The sequence below is a fragment of the Anomalospiza imberbis genome, chromosome 16 (genome assembly GCF_031753505.1).
Source record: "Anomalospiza imberbis isolate Cuckoo-Finch-1a 21T00152 chromosome 16, ASM3175350v1, whole genome shotgun sequence".
In the NCBI taxonomy this organism is placed as follows: Eukaryota; Metazoa; Chordata; class Aves; order Passeriformes; family Viduidae; genus Anomalospiza; species Anomalospiza imberbis.
Genome location: NC_089696.1, coordinates 1,069,223 through 1,087,103, shown reverse-complemented (window position 1 = coordinate 1,087,103; position 17,881 = coordinate 1,069,223). Strand labels below are relative to the sequence as shown.

The following is a 17,881-nucleotide window of genomic DNA, read 5'->3' as shown; positions in this document are numbered from 1 at the left end:
AATTGCCCTGGAAGGTTTGAACAGCTCTTTGCCGGCGGGGACCGGAGAGACAAGAGCCCTCTCCAGAAAGCTGTCTCCACCCGATCCCCAGCAACAGCAATTCATAAGCTGAAAAATAAATCAATAACCAGCTAATGAATTGAAGATGTCTGTGTTTAAAATGTATCAGGGAAAAAACTGTTAGCTGGTGGGGGCTGGCCTAATTACTGTGAGGAAAGGCAGGGAGCTCTCAGTTCTGAGAAACAGCTTCTCGTTTTCTCTTTCTTTGGAGGTATTTTGTTTGGTTGAGAGAGGAGAGGAGAAGGAGAGTGAGAGGGAGAGGGAGAGGGAGAGGGAGAGGGAGAGGGAGAGGATTGGCTTTAGCAATGTGTGTAGGCTCAAAGTTCCCCCCAGCTCTGTCCTTCATCCCCTGGGACCTCTGTCAAATCACTCCTGTCCCCTTCCCTGCCCAGCCCGGCGCTGGCTGAGTGGTGGGAGCAGGTTGTGCTGGCACATTAAAGGAGGACAGGAGGCAGTGGCTGTGACAGCGTGTGTGGCAGGGCTGGCACACAGCCCCAGTGCCTGGTCCTGTGCCCAAGTCTGGGTGTCTCAGCTCCCCGGGCTTGTCCTGCCTTGCTCTCGCGCTGGCAGCAGGGATAAGCTGTGCTGCCGTGTCCAGCCCCGGGCTGGGGGTGCCACCCTTGGCACGGGGGGCTCTGGGGGCTCCGTGTGCCAGAGGGAGGCAGAGGGCCGAGGGTCTCTGTGGGGCAGGCGCCTCCTTAGCCAGTCTCAGCCTGTGATCCTGTGAGCCACTGGGCTTGGAGACAGGGCAGGTGTGCCCTGTGCCAGCAGCTCTCCCTGGGCAGGGCTGGGATAGATTGGGATGTGCAGCGTGCTGGAACCTGCTGATGTGCTTTTCCCAGGTCCCAGGGGCTGAGAGCCATGCTGGAGCACCCTACCTGGTGGGAAGGGGCTTTGTCAGCACAGATGGGTCCTTCAGTGGAATCCATTTGCTCCCACACATTTCTTTTTCTGTCTCCAAAACCTGTCCAATGTGGGCTGATTTCCATGTCAGTCCTCCTCAGGGAAGCTGTTCTGGTGCTTGGGAGGCCACAGGGGCTCCAGGGTCTCTCTGAAGGAGTGTGTGGCCTTTTGATTCAGTCTGCTTTGGTTCTCTCCACTTACACGTCCCTGGCTGTTTCTGCGGTGCTGGCTGTCACCCGTTGGAGTTTGGGGAGGAGTGCACAGCCTGGAGAGGTGATTTTGCTGCACAGGGAGCAGGACCTGGCTCTCTCAGCCTGCCAGACTGCAGCTCCAGTTTGGCTAACGTGGACCAGTGCTGGTCCTGGCCTGCTGAGCAATACCAAACTTGCTGCTGTTCCTCCACTTCCCACCCCCAGGGCTGGTGCCACTGCCCCGCTGGGAGCCCCCTCCTTTCAGCACTGAGCACCTCCTGGCGCTGTGCCCCGGGTGTGCCCTGGGGCCAGGGCTGCAGTGCCATTAACGCCTTTCCTCTCCCCTCCCCAGGTCAGAGAGCAGCCTCGCTAGGTTTGCCCACCGCTTGTCGGTGAAGCAGAAGCAGGAGAAGAGAAGGAAAGCTGAGTATGGCTCGGCCGAGCTGTCTGCCTTCCGGCCCAGGTCTCTGAGCATTGAATGGTAAGAGCTGCAGGACAGGGCTGGGGGGAGAAACTTCTGCCTCTCCATTCGCCCTCCTGTCCCCTTTTCCCACTGCTGCCATGGTCGAAGCGATGTCCCATGGGACAGCAGCCCTCCAAAGCCCTCCACCTGCTGCAGAGGCTCCCCCAAGGTATCAAACGAGAACCATCCCCCAGCAGAAGATCTGTCAGGGCTCACGTGTGTCATGGGAGTGTCTGCTGAGCTGGGGCACATGAGCACACAGACTCTGGCAACCCCCACCACTGCCTTCCCTTCCCTTCCCTTCCCTTCCCTTCCCTTCCCTTCCCTTCCCTTCCCTTCCCTTCCCTTCCCTTCCCTTCCCTTCCCTTCCCTTCCCTTCCCTTCCCTTCCCTTCCCTTCCCTTCCCTTCCCTTCCCTTCCCTTCCCTTCCCTTCCCTTCCCTTCCCTTCCCTTCCCTTCCCTTCCCTTCCCTTCCCTTCCCTTCCCTTCCCTTCCCTTCCCTTCCCTTCCCTTCCCTTCCCTTCCCTTCCCTTCCCTTCCCTTCCCTTCCCTTCCCTTCCCTTCCCTTCCCTTCCCTTCCCTTCCCTTCCCTTCCCTTCCCTTCCCTTCCCTTCCCTTCCCTTCCCTTCCCTTCCCTTCCCTTCTTTCCCCCAGGAGGAGCAGTAAGGACACACAGGGAATGGAACTGCTGGAGGATGCATGCCGTGGTCCCTCACTGCCCAGTGCTCCTCTGTTGGATCAGCTGGAGCTGACAGCCACAGCGGGGTGGCCTCAGCCGCTGTGGGAGCTCTGGGATCTGCAGGGACACTTTCAGAGGCTGCCCTCTGTCACCATGCCCAGTCCTTCCTGCTGCTGTGCTGCCTGGGGCCCCTCGTGTGAGCACAGGTCTCAGAGAGCTGTCCCCACTCGGGCAGGGAGTCATTCATCCTGGGTTTCTGAGCTCTGATGCAACAGTCTTGGAAGCAGATCACAGCCAGCCATCCCAGTGTTAGAGGTGGCCTGCTAAGGATACTTAAAAGAGCTGGAAATTCCATTGCTTTCTGCTTCCTTAGATGGATAAAGGAGGGAAAAACTTAAAAAAAAAAAGAAAAATAAAAAAGAAAAATGCTTAGAAATTGCAAGAATGTTGAATTTGGTTTTCAATTTCCCTGCTTTTTTTGGAGATCTTTCTGGCATTTATTGTGTCTTCTAACACTTCAGTGTGGAACCCTCCTCAAAGGCTTCTTTTATCTGTGAGGTTCCTTGAGCATCAAAGCTCACCAGGTATTAATGAACCAAAGAATTCAGGATATTTGGGGACAGACTGCTTTCTTCTCCACTTACACAACTTTCTTCACTTTGCTAAGAGGATGTCATGAGAAAACCTGGTCTGCAATTACTCTCAATCTCCCAAAGAGACAAATATGTGAATTTGTAATGTAGCAAATAGGGAAGCAACAGAGCTCATTAAAAACAATCAGAGTTTGTCTTTATTCAGAACAAAGAAGCACAAGAAGCCAGCAAATCTCTTTTCTCTCTAAATGTGTCTTTGAAGCCCCCGGGTCCCAGTTTAGCCCTGTCGGGGGATATTTCTGGTACGTTTTCCCCCACTCCATAGCGTTTTCCTGGGGGAAACCATCTGTCTTGCATTTGGCAAACCACCTTGTGCAGCGAGGACTCGCAGCAGTGGTAGACGATGCTCTTTTAGAGGGATTCTGTGGAGCAGCCTGGAAAGGAGCTCTGGGTGAGGAGGGGCTGCCTTTGCCTTTGGTTTACCATGTGCTGTCATGCTGCAGCTCGGGGCTGCGAGGCTGAGGGAGACAGCCCTGATGTCCCCATTCTGCAGGGACACGGGCACAGCCAGGCAGGACTCTCACCCTGTACTGAGCTTTTACCCGTGGCTTGGAGACATCTTGGGCTGGATCAGACATCATCCTAGCAGCCAGGATCAGGTGGGTCAGGCTGCTGGAGCTCAGGGGCTGGCAGAGCACAGAGGAGGGGTCACCCCAGAGGGTCAAAATGATGAAGGGTGGCAGTGGGCTGAGGACCCTGCCCGCTGCCTGCTCCCATCCATCTCACGAGCACAGGACCTCAGAGAGGCATTCGGAGATTTTTCCAGCCTTCTCTGCAGCCATGACCTGCTAAGGGATCTCCTGGCCTTTTCCTTGGTGTGAAACAGCTTTTCTCTGTGTTTCCTGTACATCACCAGGGATCTCTGCTCATCACAGCAGGATCAGCACCCTCAGTTAGTCTCTCCAAACCATCCTGGGCTGCACGTGAGGCTGCTCCTCAGTGCTCTGGCTGATGGGAAACTTGGCTCATATCCTGGCAAATCTACAGATGCCTAATTTGTCTTTCAGAGCAAATAACTACCTGCATCAAATCTGCCTGTATTTACAACCCAGGGTTACCACTTCATCTTTTCACCTGCCTCTGCACAGAGGTGAACACCCACACTGAGTGTGATGGGTTCAGCTCATCCCACATGGGTAGGAGTGGCATGGAAAAGCAATGGACCATGTTTTCCCAAATCAGCAGCTTCTGAGAGTCCCGCCTGTCTTGACCCCAAGGCTTGAAGGCAAAGGACAGCTTCTCGACCTGCTGTTGCCTGTTGCCAAGGAGGAGGTAGAAAAGCATGACATCATCTGTGCTCTTTGCTTTGAAAAGCTGGGTGTCAGTCTAGGGCAGGGATTAGAGTTTCCTGCTTGAAATGCCTACCAAAGCATTGTCAGTACAACCCATCCCCACACAGGGCAAGCTGAGCCAGTTTTCCACTGTTCCCAATTACTCAGATGCTCAGGTAGGGGTGGATGGAGCTGAGGTAGAAGAGAAGGAGCTGCATGGAGCCTAACACTGTTTCTGCACTGAGCACAGCCAGGTAGGACAGGACACAGATGCCTTCACCTCCACTTGGCCCTTCTCCAGTGAGCCCTGGGCCTGGAGGTGCAGTTCCTTGCTGCCACAGTAAGTGAGGGGCTGGATGTCCTGTGCTGCTGCCGAGCCCAGGGATGCTCCCGAGGCAGGTCTCACAGTGTGTGTGTCCATCAGAGCACATCTCCCTGGCTCAGTGGACACCCTGATGGGCCGTGCTCCCCCAGGCACAAGGCAGCTCTATTCCCACAGCACAGGTTCCTGTGCTGCACCAGGCCAGCAGAGCACGGCCAGCTCTCCAGCCCGGCCAGCAGCAAGCCCCTGTTAGTTCCACTTATTAAAAACAAAATTGCTGGGGGGAAGGGAGAGAAGGCAGAGAAAAAGTGAAGTACTGAGAAAACACTTCTTTCATTCATATGTTGTTTGCTGCAATAAATACTTCATTATTAGGCGTTTTTTAGGGTATTTTTTTTAAAGTCAGTGCCACAAAGTCCCCAGTGTTCAGGCCTGTGAATATGCTGGATCACCTCAGCCCATGGCTCCCTGAGCCAGTGTCCTGCTGCTCATAGGTGCTGGAGAGGAGCTTTCCCAGTCTTTGGGAGAAACCTTGGGGCTGCACATGTCTGGTTTTGCCCATGTTTGCTGATTCCCTTCTTCTCTTTGCTGGATGGTGTGTTCTGGGTCACTAAGGCAGCTCATGCTCCAAATGAGGCAAAAGTAACTTAGACAAGGAAGGAATTGGGATTTTGTTTATTAAAGCTCTGTTTTCTGTGGTCTCTGGTCCTAATGTAGCTCCCAAGCCTAAACAGCACAAGGTTACTAAAGCACTCTTGACTTGAAGCCCACCACATTCTGCTGTTGGGGCGAAGAAGGTGAAAGCTGGTGATTCCCATGGAGGCCTCACACTGTCCCACAGCAATGCCAAAACTCCAACAATCCCTGTTCTCCCCACTTAGAGTGAGCAGAGGCTTTCTCTCCTCCAGTGCCAGTTACCTGAGATATGCTCCATATACATCTTCCCTCTTAAGTGAGGATTAATCCAGTGGAAGGGCTGTGATCCCTGGTTTACTCTTGTGTGAGCAGAGCTGGGAGCCTCTGTTCCCTCTCTCATCTTCTCAGCTCCATTGCTCATTGGGAGTTTCAGCCCTGCAGGTTTGTCCTTCTGAAATCCTTTTGTCCCTTCCTTTTCAGTTCTAGCTCTAGCTCTGGTTTTCCTTCTTCTGTTTGTTCCTGGGTTTGCTTTCCCCCCACACTCCTTTTCCCATACTCACCGCTTGTTCACACTGATTTCCCTCTGTTTTCTTCTTCATTGCTTACTCGCTGCTTTTTCTCTCCGGGCTCCTCGCATTTTCCCTGTCAGACAGCCTCTCTGTGATCCATGGTTGGAATAGCCTATTCCCATGGTGTCAGGAAAAATGCAGCACATTCCTGTCTGCCCCCGTGCCGTTATCTCGGTTCTGCTCCTTGGCTGCCCACCACGGGGCTGAGCCCTGCTGGCAGCAGCGTGTCAGTTCCTGGTGACAGGCGCCTGCCTTGGGCTCAGCCCTGCTGCAGCTCGTGTTCCTGCCTGACCCTTGGCTCGGCGCTGGATCCCAGCTCCTTGCTGCCAACAGCTGGGATGCTCGGGGAGCTGCCTGCCCAGTGGCCACCGTGCAGACCACACAGGCCTGGGTGGAGGGTGCCAAGTGAGCGGGAGCCCCCAGACATGGGAACCTTGCTGGCACCATCTGGTTGGTGGAGGTGGCACATGACTGCTGCTGCACTCTGCCTTGTGCTTCGGTTTGGTGGTAGAGAAGTTTTATAAGGGAACTGTTTTCATGGAAGTTATTTAAAGTGTAATATTTCCCTCTGAGTGGTCTCGAGTGGTGCAGAGGTTCTCCCTGTATGGCTGGGTATGGAATCTCTGCTGTGGAAATGCCTCCAGCACTGGTGCTGTTGCTGCTGTGGGCAAGCAGCCAGGTGACCTGTTCCCATCCACGGGGTCCTCTCCTCCTGGCACCAAGTGCCACGGTCCTGGTGGAGCTGCAGGGCTTGGAGGAAGTGCTGAGCTGCAGACTGATCCATCCCACCGTTCCTGATCCAGTGCATGGGAGTGCTGCTATTGCACAGATCCCTGAGAGCCTGGTGCTGTTCCCACAGCTGTCCACAGTCGTCTGGGGCTGTCCCCAGGATTCCCTGTGTGACATTTGTCCCTTTGCCAAGTAAGCCAGCACAAAGTGAGTTGTCATCAACTTTTTGGGAGGCAAAGAGTAGCAGCAGAAGATGGTGGGCTCAGAGCTCCTCCAGGTTTCACAGCCCTACTCGAGCTGTCTCACTCCAGAAAAGTCTTGGAGCTCTTTCTCTTCCCAGACCAGGAAGCTCTTAGCCTGAGTGAGGAAGAACAAGGGAAATGAAGCCCTGAGCCTTGCAGTGGAAGGGAAGGAATGTAAGAGCCTGGGAGCTGTGGGGGCATGTGGGAGCAAGGAGATGCTTTGGGTAGGCTGAGCTGCGGGCACCGCATTGGCAGCGCTTTCTGTGGGGGAGACAACCTTGGAGAGTGTCACCACAACCATCCCACGGTGCCAGCCGGGTCCGAGGTGACACACAGCCCCCAGCTCGGCACGGGTCTGAGGTGACACACAGCACAGGTCTGAGGTGACACACAGCACAGCTCGGCACAGGTCTGAGGTGACACACAGCACAGGTCTGAGGTGACACACAGCACGGGTCTGAGGTGACACACAGCACAGGTCTGAGGTGACACACAGCACAGGTCTGAGGTGACACACAGCACAGCTCGGCACAGGTCTGAGGTGACACACAGCACAGGTCTGAGGTGACACACAGCACAGGTCTGAGGTGACACACAGCACAGCTCGGCACAGGTCTGAGGTGACACACAGCACAGGTCTGAGGTGACACACAGCACAGGTCTGAGGTGACACACAGCACGGGTCTGAGGTGACACACAGCACGGGTCTGAGGTGACACTCAGCACAGCTCGGCACGGGTCTGAGGTGACACACAGCCCCCAGCTCAGCACAGGTCTGAGGTGACACACAGCACAGGTCTGAGGTGACACACAGCACGGGTCTGAGGTGACACACAGCCCCCAGCTCAGCACAGGTCTGAGGTGACACACAGCACAGGTCTGAGGTGACACACAGCACAGCTCAGCACAGGTCTGAGGTGACACACAGCACGGGTCTGAGGTGACACACAGCACAGGTCTGAGGTGACACACAGCACAGCTCGGCACAGGTCCGACCGGGCCGGCGTGGTGGTGAAAGAAACGCGAGGCGCTTTGTCTCAACTGGGAGCGCTTTAAGCCCTCGCTCGGGAACAATGGCCAAGCTATGGGGTCATTTGTTCTGGTATTTCAGCAGCTCCTCATGATTTATGGGATGTTTTGTTCTGCTGCTTGTCTTAGCTTCCCCCTCTCCACCCTCCCCGTCTCCATCCCTTCTCCATTTCAACTCCTCCTCCCCCTGCTCCCAATTCCCCTAATAGCTGTGGAGCCTCTGTGCCTTATGAAGTCATGGTATCTGTGACTTATTGAATTAGCCGGGTGGGAGCTGGACTTCCACACTGCACCGGGCTCTGCTGGGGTGTCCGGGCTCCCAGGGAGGCAGGGCCCCTCGCCCGGGGCTCTGTGCAGCCAGAGCTTCCCCCACGTGGCAGATGGACGTTGCCATCAGCAGGACGCTGCAAAGTTGGTTTAGAGGCAATAAATATGGTCAAGAGAAGCTGCAGCCCCAGCGAACAAGGAGGACTCTGTGTGCAGAGACACTCAAGTGCCAGGGGCTCTGCTTGCTGTCCTGGTGTGCCATTCCCCACCTCACCTCTCTGGGAGTGAGGTGGATGCTGGTTAGGGAGCCCCAGAGTTCCTGCTCTTGAACTGCACGTAGGACAATGTGGTTCAAGAGCTTGGCTGTGTCCCTAGCATCCTGAGAATGGCCATGGCCAGTGCCTCTGGATGTACTGGGGGAGCAGGGGTTCACATCCCCCTCCCCAGAGCGGGAGGCACAATGATTTAACAGTGACTGTGAGGGACATCCTGATGGTGTGGGGAGGAGCGAGCCCTCCGAACATCCCCGAAAGTCAGATTACCCTCAGGAAAGCATTGCAAAGGAATAATTTACTTGAGAACGATCATTTTTTATCCTCATTTTCTGAGTTTCTTGCAGGCAGGCAGAGGCTGGAGGGCAACTGCTGGTCCCGGTGGGACCGGCATGGTGCTGCAGCCAGTCCTTACCCAGAGGCAGCTTTGGCAGAGGAGCCACAGTCCCTGCAGCTCCACTCCTGCTGCCTCATGCTGCCAGCAGGGAGCCGGGAGTATCCTGACCTACAGATGGGTGCAGATGGGAAAGGAGAGATCTTCTGCCTCCCCTCCTGGTGCCACAAGCCTCTGGGAGCCCAGTTTTCCTCCTCTTTTCAGGAGAGGCAGCTCAGCTTGTGATTACAATAAGGCTGGAGAGGTTGGGAGCAGAGCGAGGCGTGGAGCCTCTCTGTGCTGCCACAGGCTCCAGCAGGTCCATCACTCTCTTCTCTATTTGTTTCTCATGCCACTGCAGTGGGAGAAATTGCATCCTCTGGGGAAGCAACAGAAGGAAAATGTTCAGGGAAGACTGATGTCCAGGTTCTCCCTGTCTGGGACCAGAGCCCTCAGCCAGATCCCTTCCTCTCTGAGAGCACAGGCAACAAATAACATTTAAAAGACAAATATAAAATATTGTGCTGATTTGGTGCTCTGGCCGCTTCCCTCTGCTGGTAGCTGATACCTCCAATAAGATTATTTCTCTGTCCAATACCCTCAGCACACTTTAATTTCTCTCAAGTAGCCCAATTGCCTGATTTGTTTTCTTCTATTGTCATCATCCCTCTGCCATTTCCTGTGGCCAGGATCGGCAAAGCAGGATGGATGCCTTGGTCCCTGCTGAAGAGTGTGGAGGATGCTCTTTATCCTGCAGAATCTCCACTGGTTCTTCTCCATGAGTGTGCCTCTGCCTGGAAGGTGCCAGTGGATTTCCACAGCAGGCAACCCAAGCCCCATGGATATACTGGGGGAATTGCAGAGATGTCACAATCCTTGGTGTGAAAGGCAAGCCTCCTGGCTATCTAAATCTCAGTGCAAGTCAAGCCTTTCCACACCACCTGCTATCCCTGTGGAATCCCAGAATGGTTTGGGTTGGAAGAGACCTTAAAGCCCATCTCGTTCCAACCCCTGCCATGGCAGGGACACCTTCCACTATCCCAGGTTGCTCCAAGCCCCAGTGTCCAACCTGGCCTTGGGCACTTCCAGGGATCCAGGGGCAGCCACAGCTTCTCTGGGCACCCTGTGCCAGGGCCTGCCCACCCTCCCAGGGAACAATTCCTTCCCAATATCCAGCATAAACCTTTTGGTCTGAAGCCATTCCCCCTTATTCATCACTACATGGTGCCAGTGCACTGAATTTGAAAGGTCTTTGCTCTCCCAGTCCCCTTATCCAGCACACAAAAGTATCTCAGTATGTTTCTTTTAATGGGAATATTCATAATAGTCCTTGTTTCCTACTACTGGTCAGGTCTTCAGATCTCCAGCCATAAACCTCCTTCTCCATGAGCCAGTTTGGACTTGGGGAAGGGCAGTGTGGAGGAGTTGCATGTCTAGAGCAGCAGCACACTCCAGTTCTGGAATGCCAGGCTCCCTCCATCCCTGGGAGCAGAAGGGATCACTGGTCCCACTGCTGATGCTTCTGGAGACATTGGGTCAGGAAACACATGGACATATCCAGATAGTCCTGACAGCTGGCACTTCCAAGGTATTCCAGTACTTCCTTGTCCCTTGAGCAGTGGCAGTCACTGTTGGGCAGGTTTCCTCTGCTCTTAGATAGTTTCCTCTGGCAGAGACAATTCTGCCTGCCAGGGCTTCAGACTCCTCCTGTTTATCTTCCTGAAGAGTATCTCACAGTGCCAGGTTGATATTGGATCTACTGGCTTGGATGCTGGCAGGATGGGCAGCGCTCTGTGGGGAGGCCAAATGGGAGGGAGGAGTCAGCCCCAGCCCAGGACATTGGGACAAGGAGGACCATGTCCTTGGATGTGCTAGGCCCTCTTTCCACCTTTGATGGAGTCTTACTGCACACTAACTCTTCCCCATCCCTCGTACTCACCCTTCCTGTGTGGGCTGGATGCTTTTCAGGGAAGTTGTGAGCCCAAGTAGCCTCCACATCTGCTAAGCCTTATGCCTGGTGGAGGTCAGAGAGGGAACTTATGTTCCCTTCCACTCCTGACTTCCACATTTCCTCCCTTTCTCCTCAAAATTAAACTATTCATCCATCTACCCCAGCAGTTTCCGCCCCAGGAACATTCCTTTCCCTGTCTCACTTTGCCTTTGTTGCCTTTATTTCTCTGGTAACAGGGAAAGTCAGACAGGGATGAAGATCTTCTGCCACAAGGAACTGTTGGGCAATGTGGAGGAGAATTTTCCATGTAGGCAGTGCCAGATAGTGCAGATCTGATAGATTTCAGGCCAGGAAAAGGCAAGGATCATGCCTGGCTGTGTCCAAGGTGGAACTGGACACTTGGCAGCAGCTGCCAGTGTCACCCTGAGAACTTGCATGTGGTCTTCACCCTGCCCACAGTGCAGAGGTTCTACCTGAGCCCCCTCCAGGTCTGTTCAGAATCTGGTTTCCATCCAAGAAGTGTCCCAACAGGGCCTGCCAGGGCTCATCAGGCAGTAACTGGAAGACAAATCTCCTGCCTGTGGTCAGGGCAGGGTTCTTACTAATGGTTTCATACAGTCACAGAATCATGGAGTGGGCTTTGTTTTGCCTACCCCTGCACTGGAGAGGTCTGAGCTCTCCTTAGCTTTCAATCATAGAATCATGGAATGATTCAGTTGGAAGGGACCTTCATAATCACCTCATTCCAACCCCCTGCTATGGGCAGGGACACCTTCCACTGTCCCGGGCTGCTCCAAGCCCCGTCCAACCTGACCTTGGACACTTCCAGGGATCCAGGGGCAGCCACAGCTTCTCTGGGCACCCTGTGCCAGAGCCTCACTTCCCTTGCAGGAAAGAAATTCTTTCTAATACCCTATCTAAATTTGCCCTTCTTCAGCCTAAAGCCATTCCCCCTTGTCCTATTACTGTCTGCCCTTCCAAAAATTGCCTCTGCAGCCTTCTTGCAGGCTCCCTTTAGGCACTGGAAGGGGCTCTGAGGTCTCCCAGGAGTCTTCTCCAGCTTTCTCAGTCTGTCTCTAGGGCAGAGGGGCTTCACCCCTTGGAGCATCTTCATGGCTCCTTTGGAATCTCTCCAACAAGTCTACATTTTTCTTGTGTCGCGTTCTTAATTTGCAGTAAAAATCTGGATTTTATGAGCTTTGAAAAATGAACATAAGACATTACATAGGATTTGTTAAGCATGGCCACGGAACGGCTGCTGAGATGAGCAGAGCTGTGAGGAACATCTCGGTGTTATCAGGATGGGCATTGACCCGCTGCCCCAAAAGGAGCCACCATTACCTTGGGTGGGACTCTGGCTTGTTGAGCTGTGGTCCCCATACGAGCCCTGCAGGTTTCTGAGTGTGGGCTTGTTGAGGCCCCTGAGAGGGCAGGGACTGCAGGATGACCTGGCACCATGGTTACTCACCTCTTCCTCTGGTCTTGCTTCTCCTCTCCACCCCCAGACTCCACATTTAAGGTCAGAACCCAAACTGACTTACCAGAGCTTCTGACCTTCACCCACTGCAGAGAGGACTGGGGTTCCTGTGGTACCTGTGGCACCTGTGGCTTCTCCTGGCCCACTGAGCAGCAGAGGACAAGAGCTGGCCCTCATTGTCCCTCAGCTTCTCACTCTTTAAAAGGTGCTTGGCAATGTTGACCTCCTTTTTCAGGCACTTTGGCATTCCTGCCCATAAAGACGCACTGGAAACAAGATGATCTTTCAGCTCCTTTCCAACCCAAACCATTCCAGGATTCTCTGATTCTATGAGAGCTGCTGGTGGAGGAGCTGCTCTAGGACTCCTGGCATCTGGGTCTTGTGCTGGCCATGCCCCAGACCCGTGGCTGACTTGTGGGCTTGCTCTGAGCTCCAGGCTGGCAGGTCAAGTTTTCCCGGTAGGCTTTGTACATCAGCTTGTGCTGGCACTGTAGCTAAGAGCACCAAGGTCAAGATTTCTGCGCTGGAAGTGGTGTCCAGAGACGTTTAAACTTCTGCCCAGGGAGCACGGTCTAAAAAAAGTGTCCTTTTTTCATCCCCAGTGTTCTCATTCCTGAGCATCTTCACTAGGGAGGAGGAGGCAGTGACTGTGATCAGAGGCAGTGACAGGAGCAGAGATAATCTAGGGAGATCCAGGCAGGTATAATCTTAGCCCAAATTCGTTTGGGTTTAAAGATGTCACTGTGCGCCAGGCCTGGAGTCGTAGAGAGCTCACTCCCCCTGTGTGCTGGAGGCATCACCCTCTGTAAGCCTGGCCTGTGTCAGGGAACACAAGTCCTGAAGGAGTGACCCATCAGAGGCTCCTGGGGGATCAGTCCCTGCTGTCCCGTGCCAGGCACCAGCCCCAAGGGCAGAGGCACCTGGGCTGGGTTGTGGTCCCGGGAGGGGCCGCTCTGCCTCCGGATCCCCTTGGGAAGTGGGACTGGGCAAAGGCCAGGGTTTGCTGTGCAGGTTCTGTCCTGTGCCCCATCCTCCTGCTCCATCCTCCCTGCCCGAGTCGGGCTCCAGAGCCAAGTCCTGCTGTGCCCACGAGTCTGTACGGGCAGGGGACCTGGATTGGGTTTCCTGTGCCCTGAAATCCTGCAAAGCACCGGGCCAAATCCTGGGAAGCAAGAAGGCTGCTTCTGGACACAGATAAGCTGCTGTGTTGTTTAGTCAGTGTTCCTGCTTTCCCTGCCTGTGTCTGGTGTACTGCTGCTGTCCAGCTGGGGTCTGAGGAACCTCAGCAGTGAGCACAGTCCTGGAGCTCCATGAGCCTGGAGGTGGAATTCCCGGTGGAATCCTGCCTGATTTCTTTGCAAGTGGAAGAAGGATTCTGCCAAGCAATCCCATCCTCCCAGTGCAGTCCTGGCCCTGCTCTGCCCCGGTCATGAGCTCTGGAAGGCTCATGTCAGGCAGGAAAGTTTTGCTTGTGGAGCAGAGCTCAACTCGGGTGAACTTCACATGAACTCAAAGTTTCTTTGGCCATTTTCTTTCCTGATGATGCCAGCAGGTCAGGATGAGGATCATGCACTGCACAGGGACCCAAGGCTGCCTTCCTCGTGCGCCAGCACAATCACCTCATCCTTCTGAAGCACAAGGGCAGCTTCAATCTCTGCTCTCTGTGACCGGGGACAGGCCCACAGAACAGCTGGAGCTGTGCCAGGGCAGGGTCAGGCTGGATCTTTCAAAAAGCTTCTTCCCCCAGAGGGTGCTGGGCACTGCCCAGGCTCCCCAGGGAATGGGCACAGCCCCGAGGCTGCCAGAGCTGCAGGAGGGTTTGGACAACGCTCTCAGGGATGCCCAGGGTGGGATTGTTGGGGTGTCTGTGCAGGGCCAGGAGCTGGACTTGTGACCTTTGTGGAGACAGATGGAGCTCTTCCCGTGTTACACTGGGACTGTGCTGCTGTAACTTTTGCTCTCCCTGGTCCCAGGGGATGGTGGGCACCCCACTGCAGCACCAGGGTTTTAGTGGCATGCTCAGGGTCACCCACATGGTCTGTGAGAGAGTTAAATCCCCCTCCTCATGATGCTCCCACACTTCACCTGGAGTTCACTCTTGCTACCTCCCTTGTCTGCATTCAGACCACAGAAAAATTGGGGTAGTGGAGCCAGGGAGGCCCTCAGGGCTTAGAACTTGTTGGATCAGTGATGGGAAGGTGTGATTGCAGCGTGAGCCACCCGTGTGAACACGGGGACAAGCTGTGGCGTCCTAGGCCAGCATGTGGCAGGGCACAGTGGGGTTTTCCAGATCTCTGAGCATCCTGGTCCTGAAAAAGCTCTTGCAGCACATGTGAAAAGCAGGGTGAGGAGCATGGTGGGGAGAACTGGGTGTCTGAGGAGCATGAGGGTATCCCCTCACCTCACTGCTCAGGGGATGAAGAGGGGGAGGAAGGAGGCAGCAGCACTCACCATGTGTTGGGGTCACCAGCCTCTTGGTGATGGCTGTGTGTGGCTCAGAGGTCCTGCTTGGTGTAACTGTGTGAGCAGGGATGTTCCAAGGGCTTTGGGAGATCTTGGAGGTGCTGTCTCCTCCTGCTCCCCTGCCACCTCCCATCTCCAGGGCCACCTGCAGCCGTTGGCCCCTGCCACCCTTGCTCTTTTCAGCTGCAGAGAAGTCATCCCTGGGAGCTGCATGGAGGGACGAGGAGGGCACTACAGCTTACCCTTGGAAGGGCCAAGGGTACAGCACTTCCCAGTGGAAGTTTGTTTGCTCTTACCTTTGCCAGGCTTTAACTGTTTGAGCTGGATTATTCCATGTTTTTCTGCCTCAGGCTATACTTTCTCCTTTTTTTTCCCTCTATTTTTCTCAATTTTAAGCAGAAGGTTGGGGGAAAATGGTAGCTTTGCCAATTTATCTTTTTTTTTTTTCCTGCTGTCTCTTTGTTTGAGAGCTTCTGGTGTCTCCACTCATTGAAAAAGAGACTTGAAATTTGGCAGGGATGATGCATTCCTGCTGGAAGTCAGCATGGATTTGGTCAAATGGTTAGCCACTGGAAAGAATGGCTGGGCATGCCTGAGGAGCTCTTCAGGGGCCAGCTGCTGTCCCCCATTTGCAAAGGGACTCTGGCCACTCTGTGTCCTCCTGTCCTTTTCTCTAGGGACACCTCCTTGCCCAGACAAGTCCAGGTCAGGAGCAGTGGCTGAAGGAGCCGTTTCCAATTAACAAGTCTCAAAAGCAGTTTACCCAAGACAACGTTGTCTTTGTCCCCATTTCCCATGCGTGGCACTGGCTGTGGGTATCACCTGCCTCTCACCCTCGACAGAGAGAAGGAGCAGAGCTCAGGCCAGCTTGGGCTGTGCCAGGTGAGGGGAGGAGAAGCCGAGGAAATGCTCCTGTCATGCTAGACCTGGGAAACGGTGTTTGTAGACCTGCCTGCCCCATGGGTGAGCTCAGCAGCATCACATCCATGCATGGAAGGACGGAATCCCAGAACCGTTACAGCTGGGAAAGACCTTCAAGGCCATCAAGTCCAGGCTGAGCAGGTCCTGGTAGGTGGAGGTTTGATCTGGTGATCCCTATGGTTTTCAAAGTTGTTCTTTTATATTTGAGTGGAAACTTTTTCTAATTGCTGTCCTGGGGGCTTTGTAAATTCCTCCACAGACTCTGTTATCTTCATCTGGGGTTTCTCTACTTGATGGTATCTCAGAGCTTTCTGCAGAGGGAGGAATGACACATGAGCTGGGAAAGCTCTGGTCTGATGAAGGAGCAGACAAGCCCCAGCTGGAAGGAGGCCCTGCTAGTGGTTACTGTCCCCAGTTAGTGCAGTTACAACAGTTCTCGGGCACTTGCAGGATGTTTTCTAGCAAAATGGTGGAAAAAATTGGCTTCTTCTCTTGGACTGCAGGCTTTGGACCCTGATTCCATGGAAATGCTGTTGTAGTTGGGTGGCAGTCACCCAGCCCCTCTGGTGTTGCTCATGAGTTGGGTGGTGCTGGCATGAGACCAGCCCCAGGGCAAGGTGGTGGGGTGGTCAGAGAAAGTCCCAGTGGGTGCTGGGCAGGGAGCTGATCTGGAGCAAGCTGTGCCAGGCAGGTTTGCCAGCCTGGGACATGCTGGTCCAGGGAGAGCCCAGTGGAAGTGGCTGTTGTTGGTAGCCGTGCCAGGGCCAGTCTGTGGGCAGTGGCCAGTGTGCCCAGCACTGCTGGCTGGCTCCTGCTGTGTGCCTTCCAGCGGGAAGCGGGTTTCTGACTCCAGTAACATTTACCAGCTGGGACAGCTCTGGAGCTGGGTGTGTGCGTTTGTCTGCTCTTCCATTGTGACTTGGCCGATGTCTCCTCCTCCCCACTGAGATCAGTGGCTCTGGGCTCCCTTTTGTAACCCCTTTGGGTGCAGCTCTGGAAGTCTTCAGCCTGGTTTCGGTCAGAATGCTGGTCCCATCTGGCTGGATGTCTTGGGTGGGATAATGGAATGGAGGTGGGTTTCCACCAGAAGGAACATCCCAGTGATGGACTGGAGGACTGGGAAGTACACGTGGGATGTAGGTGGCTGACGATGAAGGCCAGCCATAGGCATGGGGAAGTGAGCTCAGGGGACCTCCAGAAGACCTTCTTGGGCCATTTTTCTACCATTTGATGGTTCTGGAGAGGATGTGGTTCCCGCCGGGAGGTGCATCCCGGTGGCACCAGGTGGCGCAGGAGGTTAAAGGATTTGGTTCTCTGCAGGTCTGGGTGCAAATGGATTGCCTCCCACTGCTGTGATGAGTCTGCAGGTCTCAGCCCCCAGCACGTGGAGCTGTGCCCCCGTGCCAGGCCAGCCTCAGCCCCAGGGCGAGGCAGTGGGGAGGGGGCTCTCTGGAGCCCCGTTCCAGCAGAACCAGGAGCTGACCCAACCTTTGAACCGTAGTGGGGAGTCTGCGTGGGGACCCCACCATGCCAGGAAAGGCACAGTGATGCCGAGGGACCACACCCAGGGGAGAGCCCTGGTGGTGTCAGGGGAGTGAGGAGACACTGGAACATTACCCTGGGGCGAGGCCATGACAAAACACATGACATCCTCTGGCATAAGCTCAAGCTATCTTGGGCACAGACAGGTGAGTGCTTCTTCCTGGCTCCTGGAAGGTCCTGGGCTCTTTAGTGGGGTGCAGGTACATGGCAGCAGCTCTCAGAGCAGCTGGGACACTGCCCTCCCAGCCCCCTTCCTTCTCCCATTAGAGCAGCCTCTGGCTCCATGAGCTCTGCCAGCCCCCTGCCCTGCTCCCTCCCCAAAAGTGTGTGTCAGGACCCAAGGAAGGAGACAGGACCAGGCTTGGATAAGTGTGACCTTACATCCCTTCTCACTCTTCCCAGCATGCCAGCTGTGCCTTGGGTGTCTCCATGCTGAGCATCTACCTCCTGCTCTTGTTGGATCCAAAGTGGGCTCCTGAGAACCCACAGGGATCCTTTTTCTCCCTTCTTTTGCCTTTAGTGGTCTTTGATTTCAGTCATAGTATGACTCAGCTCCTGCATTTGATCCCCTGGAGCAGGGTTTGCATACATGCAGCTGTGGCAGGAGTGTTGCTTGTTCCTGGCAGGCCAGGCTGGGATAGGGTTTCCTCCTGACAGAGGGGCAGCGAGTCCCCACGGCTCATCTGCTTCCCCATGTGGAAGTCTGATTTAACTAAGATGGTGTCAGTGGCTTGGAGGTGTCTCCTAGAGCTCTGCTGACCTGCTCCAGCATCTAGGCTGAGATCCTGGCAGGATGGGAGTGGAGCAGAGCAGGTGCTCTCTGGTCCCTCTGTCTGCCCATCCCTACCTGCAAAGGTCTGGCTGGTTG

The 17,881-nt window shown here is 54.7% G+C and overlaps 1 protein-coding gene across 1 annotated transcript in view; it reads left to right on the top strand.

Annotated features, from left to right (window-relative positions):
* The window catches only part of LOC137483411 (ankyrin repeat and fibronectin type-III domain-containing protein 1-like), a 192,250-nt gene that overhangs the window by 149,062 nt on the left and 25,307 nt on the right, over positions 1-17,881 (top strand). Inside the window, exon 5 of the mRNA XM_068206435.1 lies at positions 1,507-1,635. Within this exon, the coding sequence (XP_068062536.1) occupies positions 1,507-1,635 (129 nt within the window). The remainder of the gene's footprint in view (positions 1-1,506; positions 1,636-17,881) is intronic.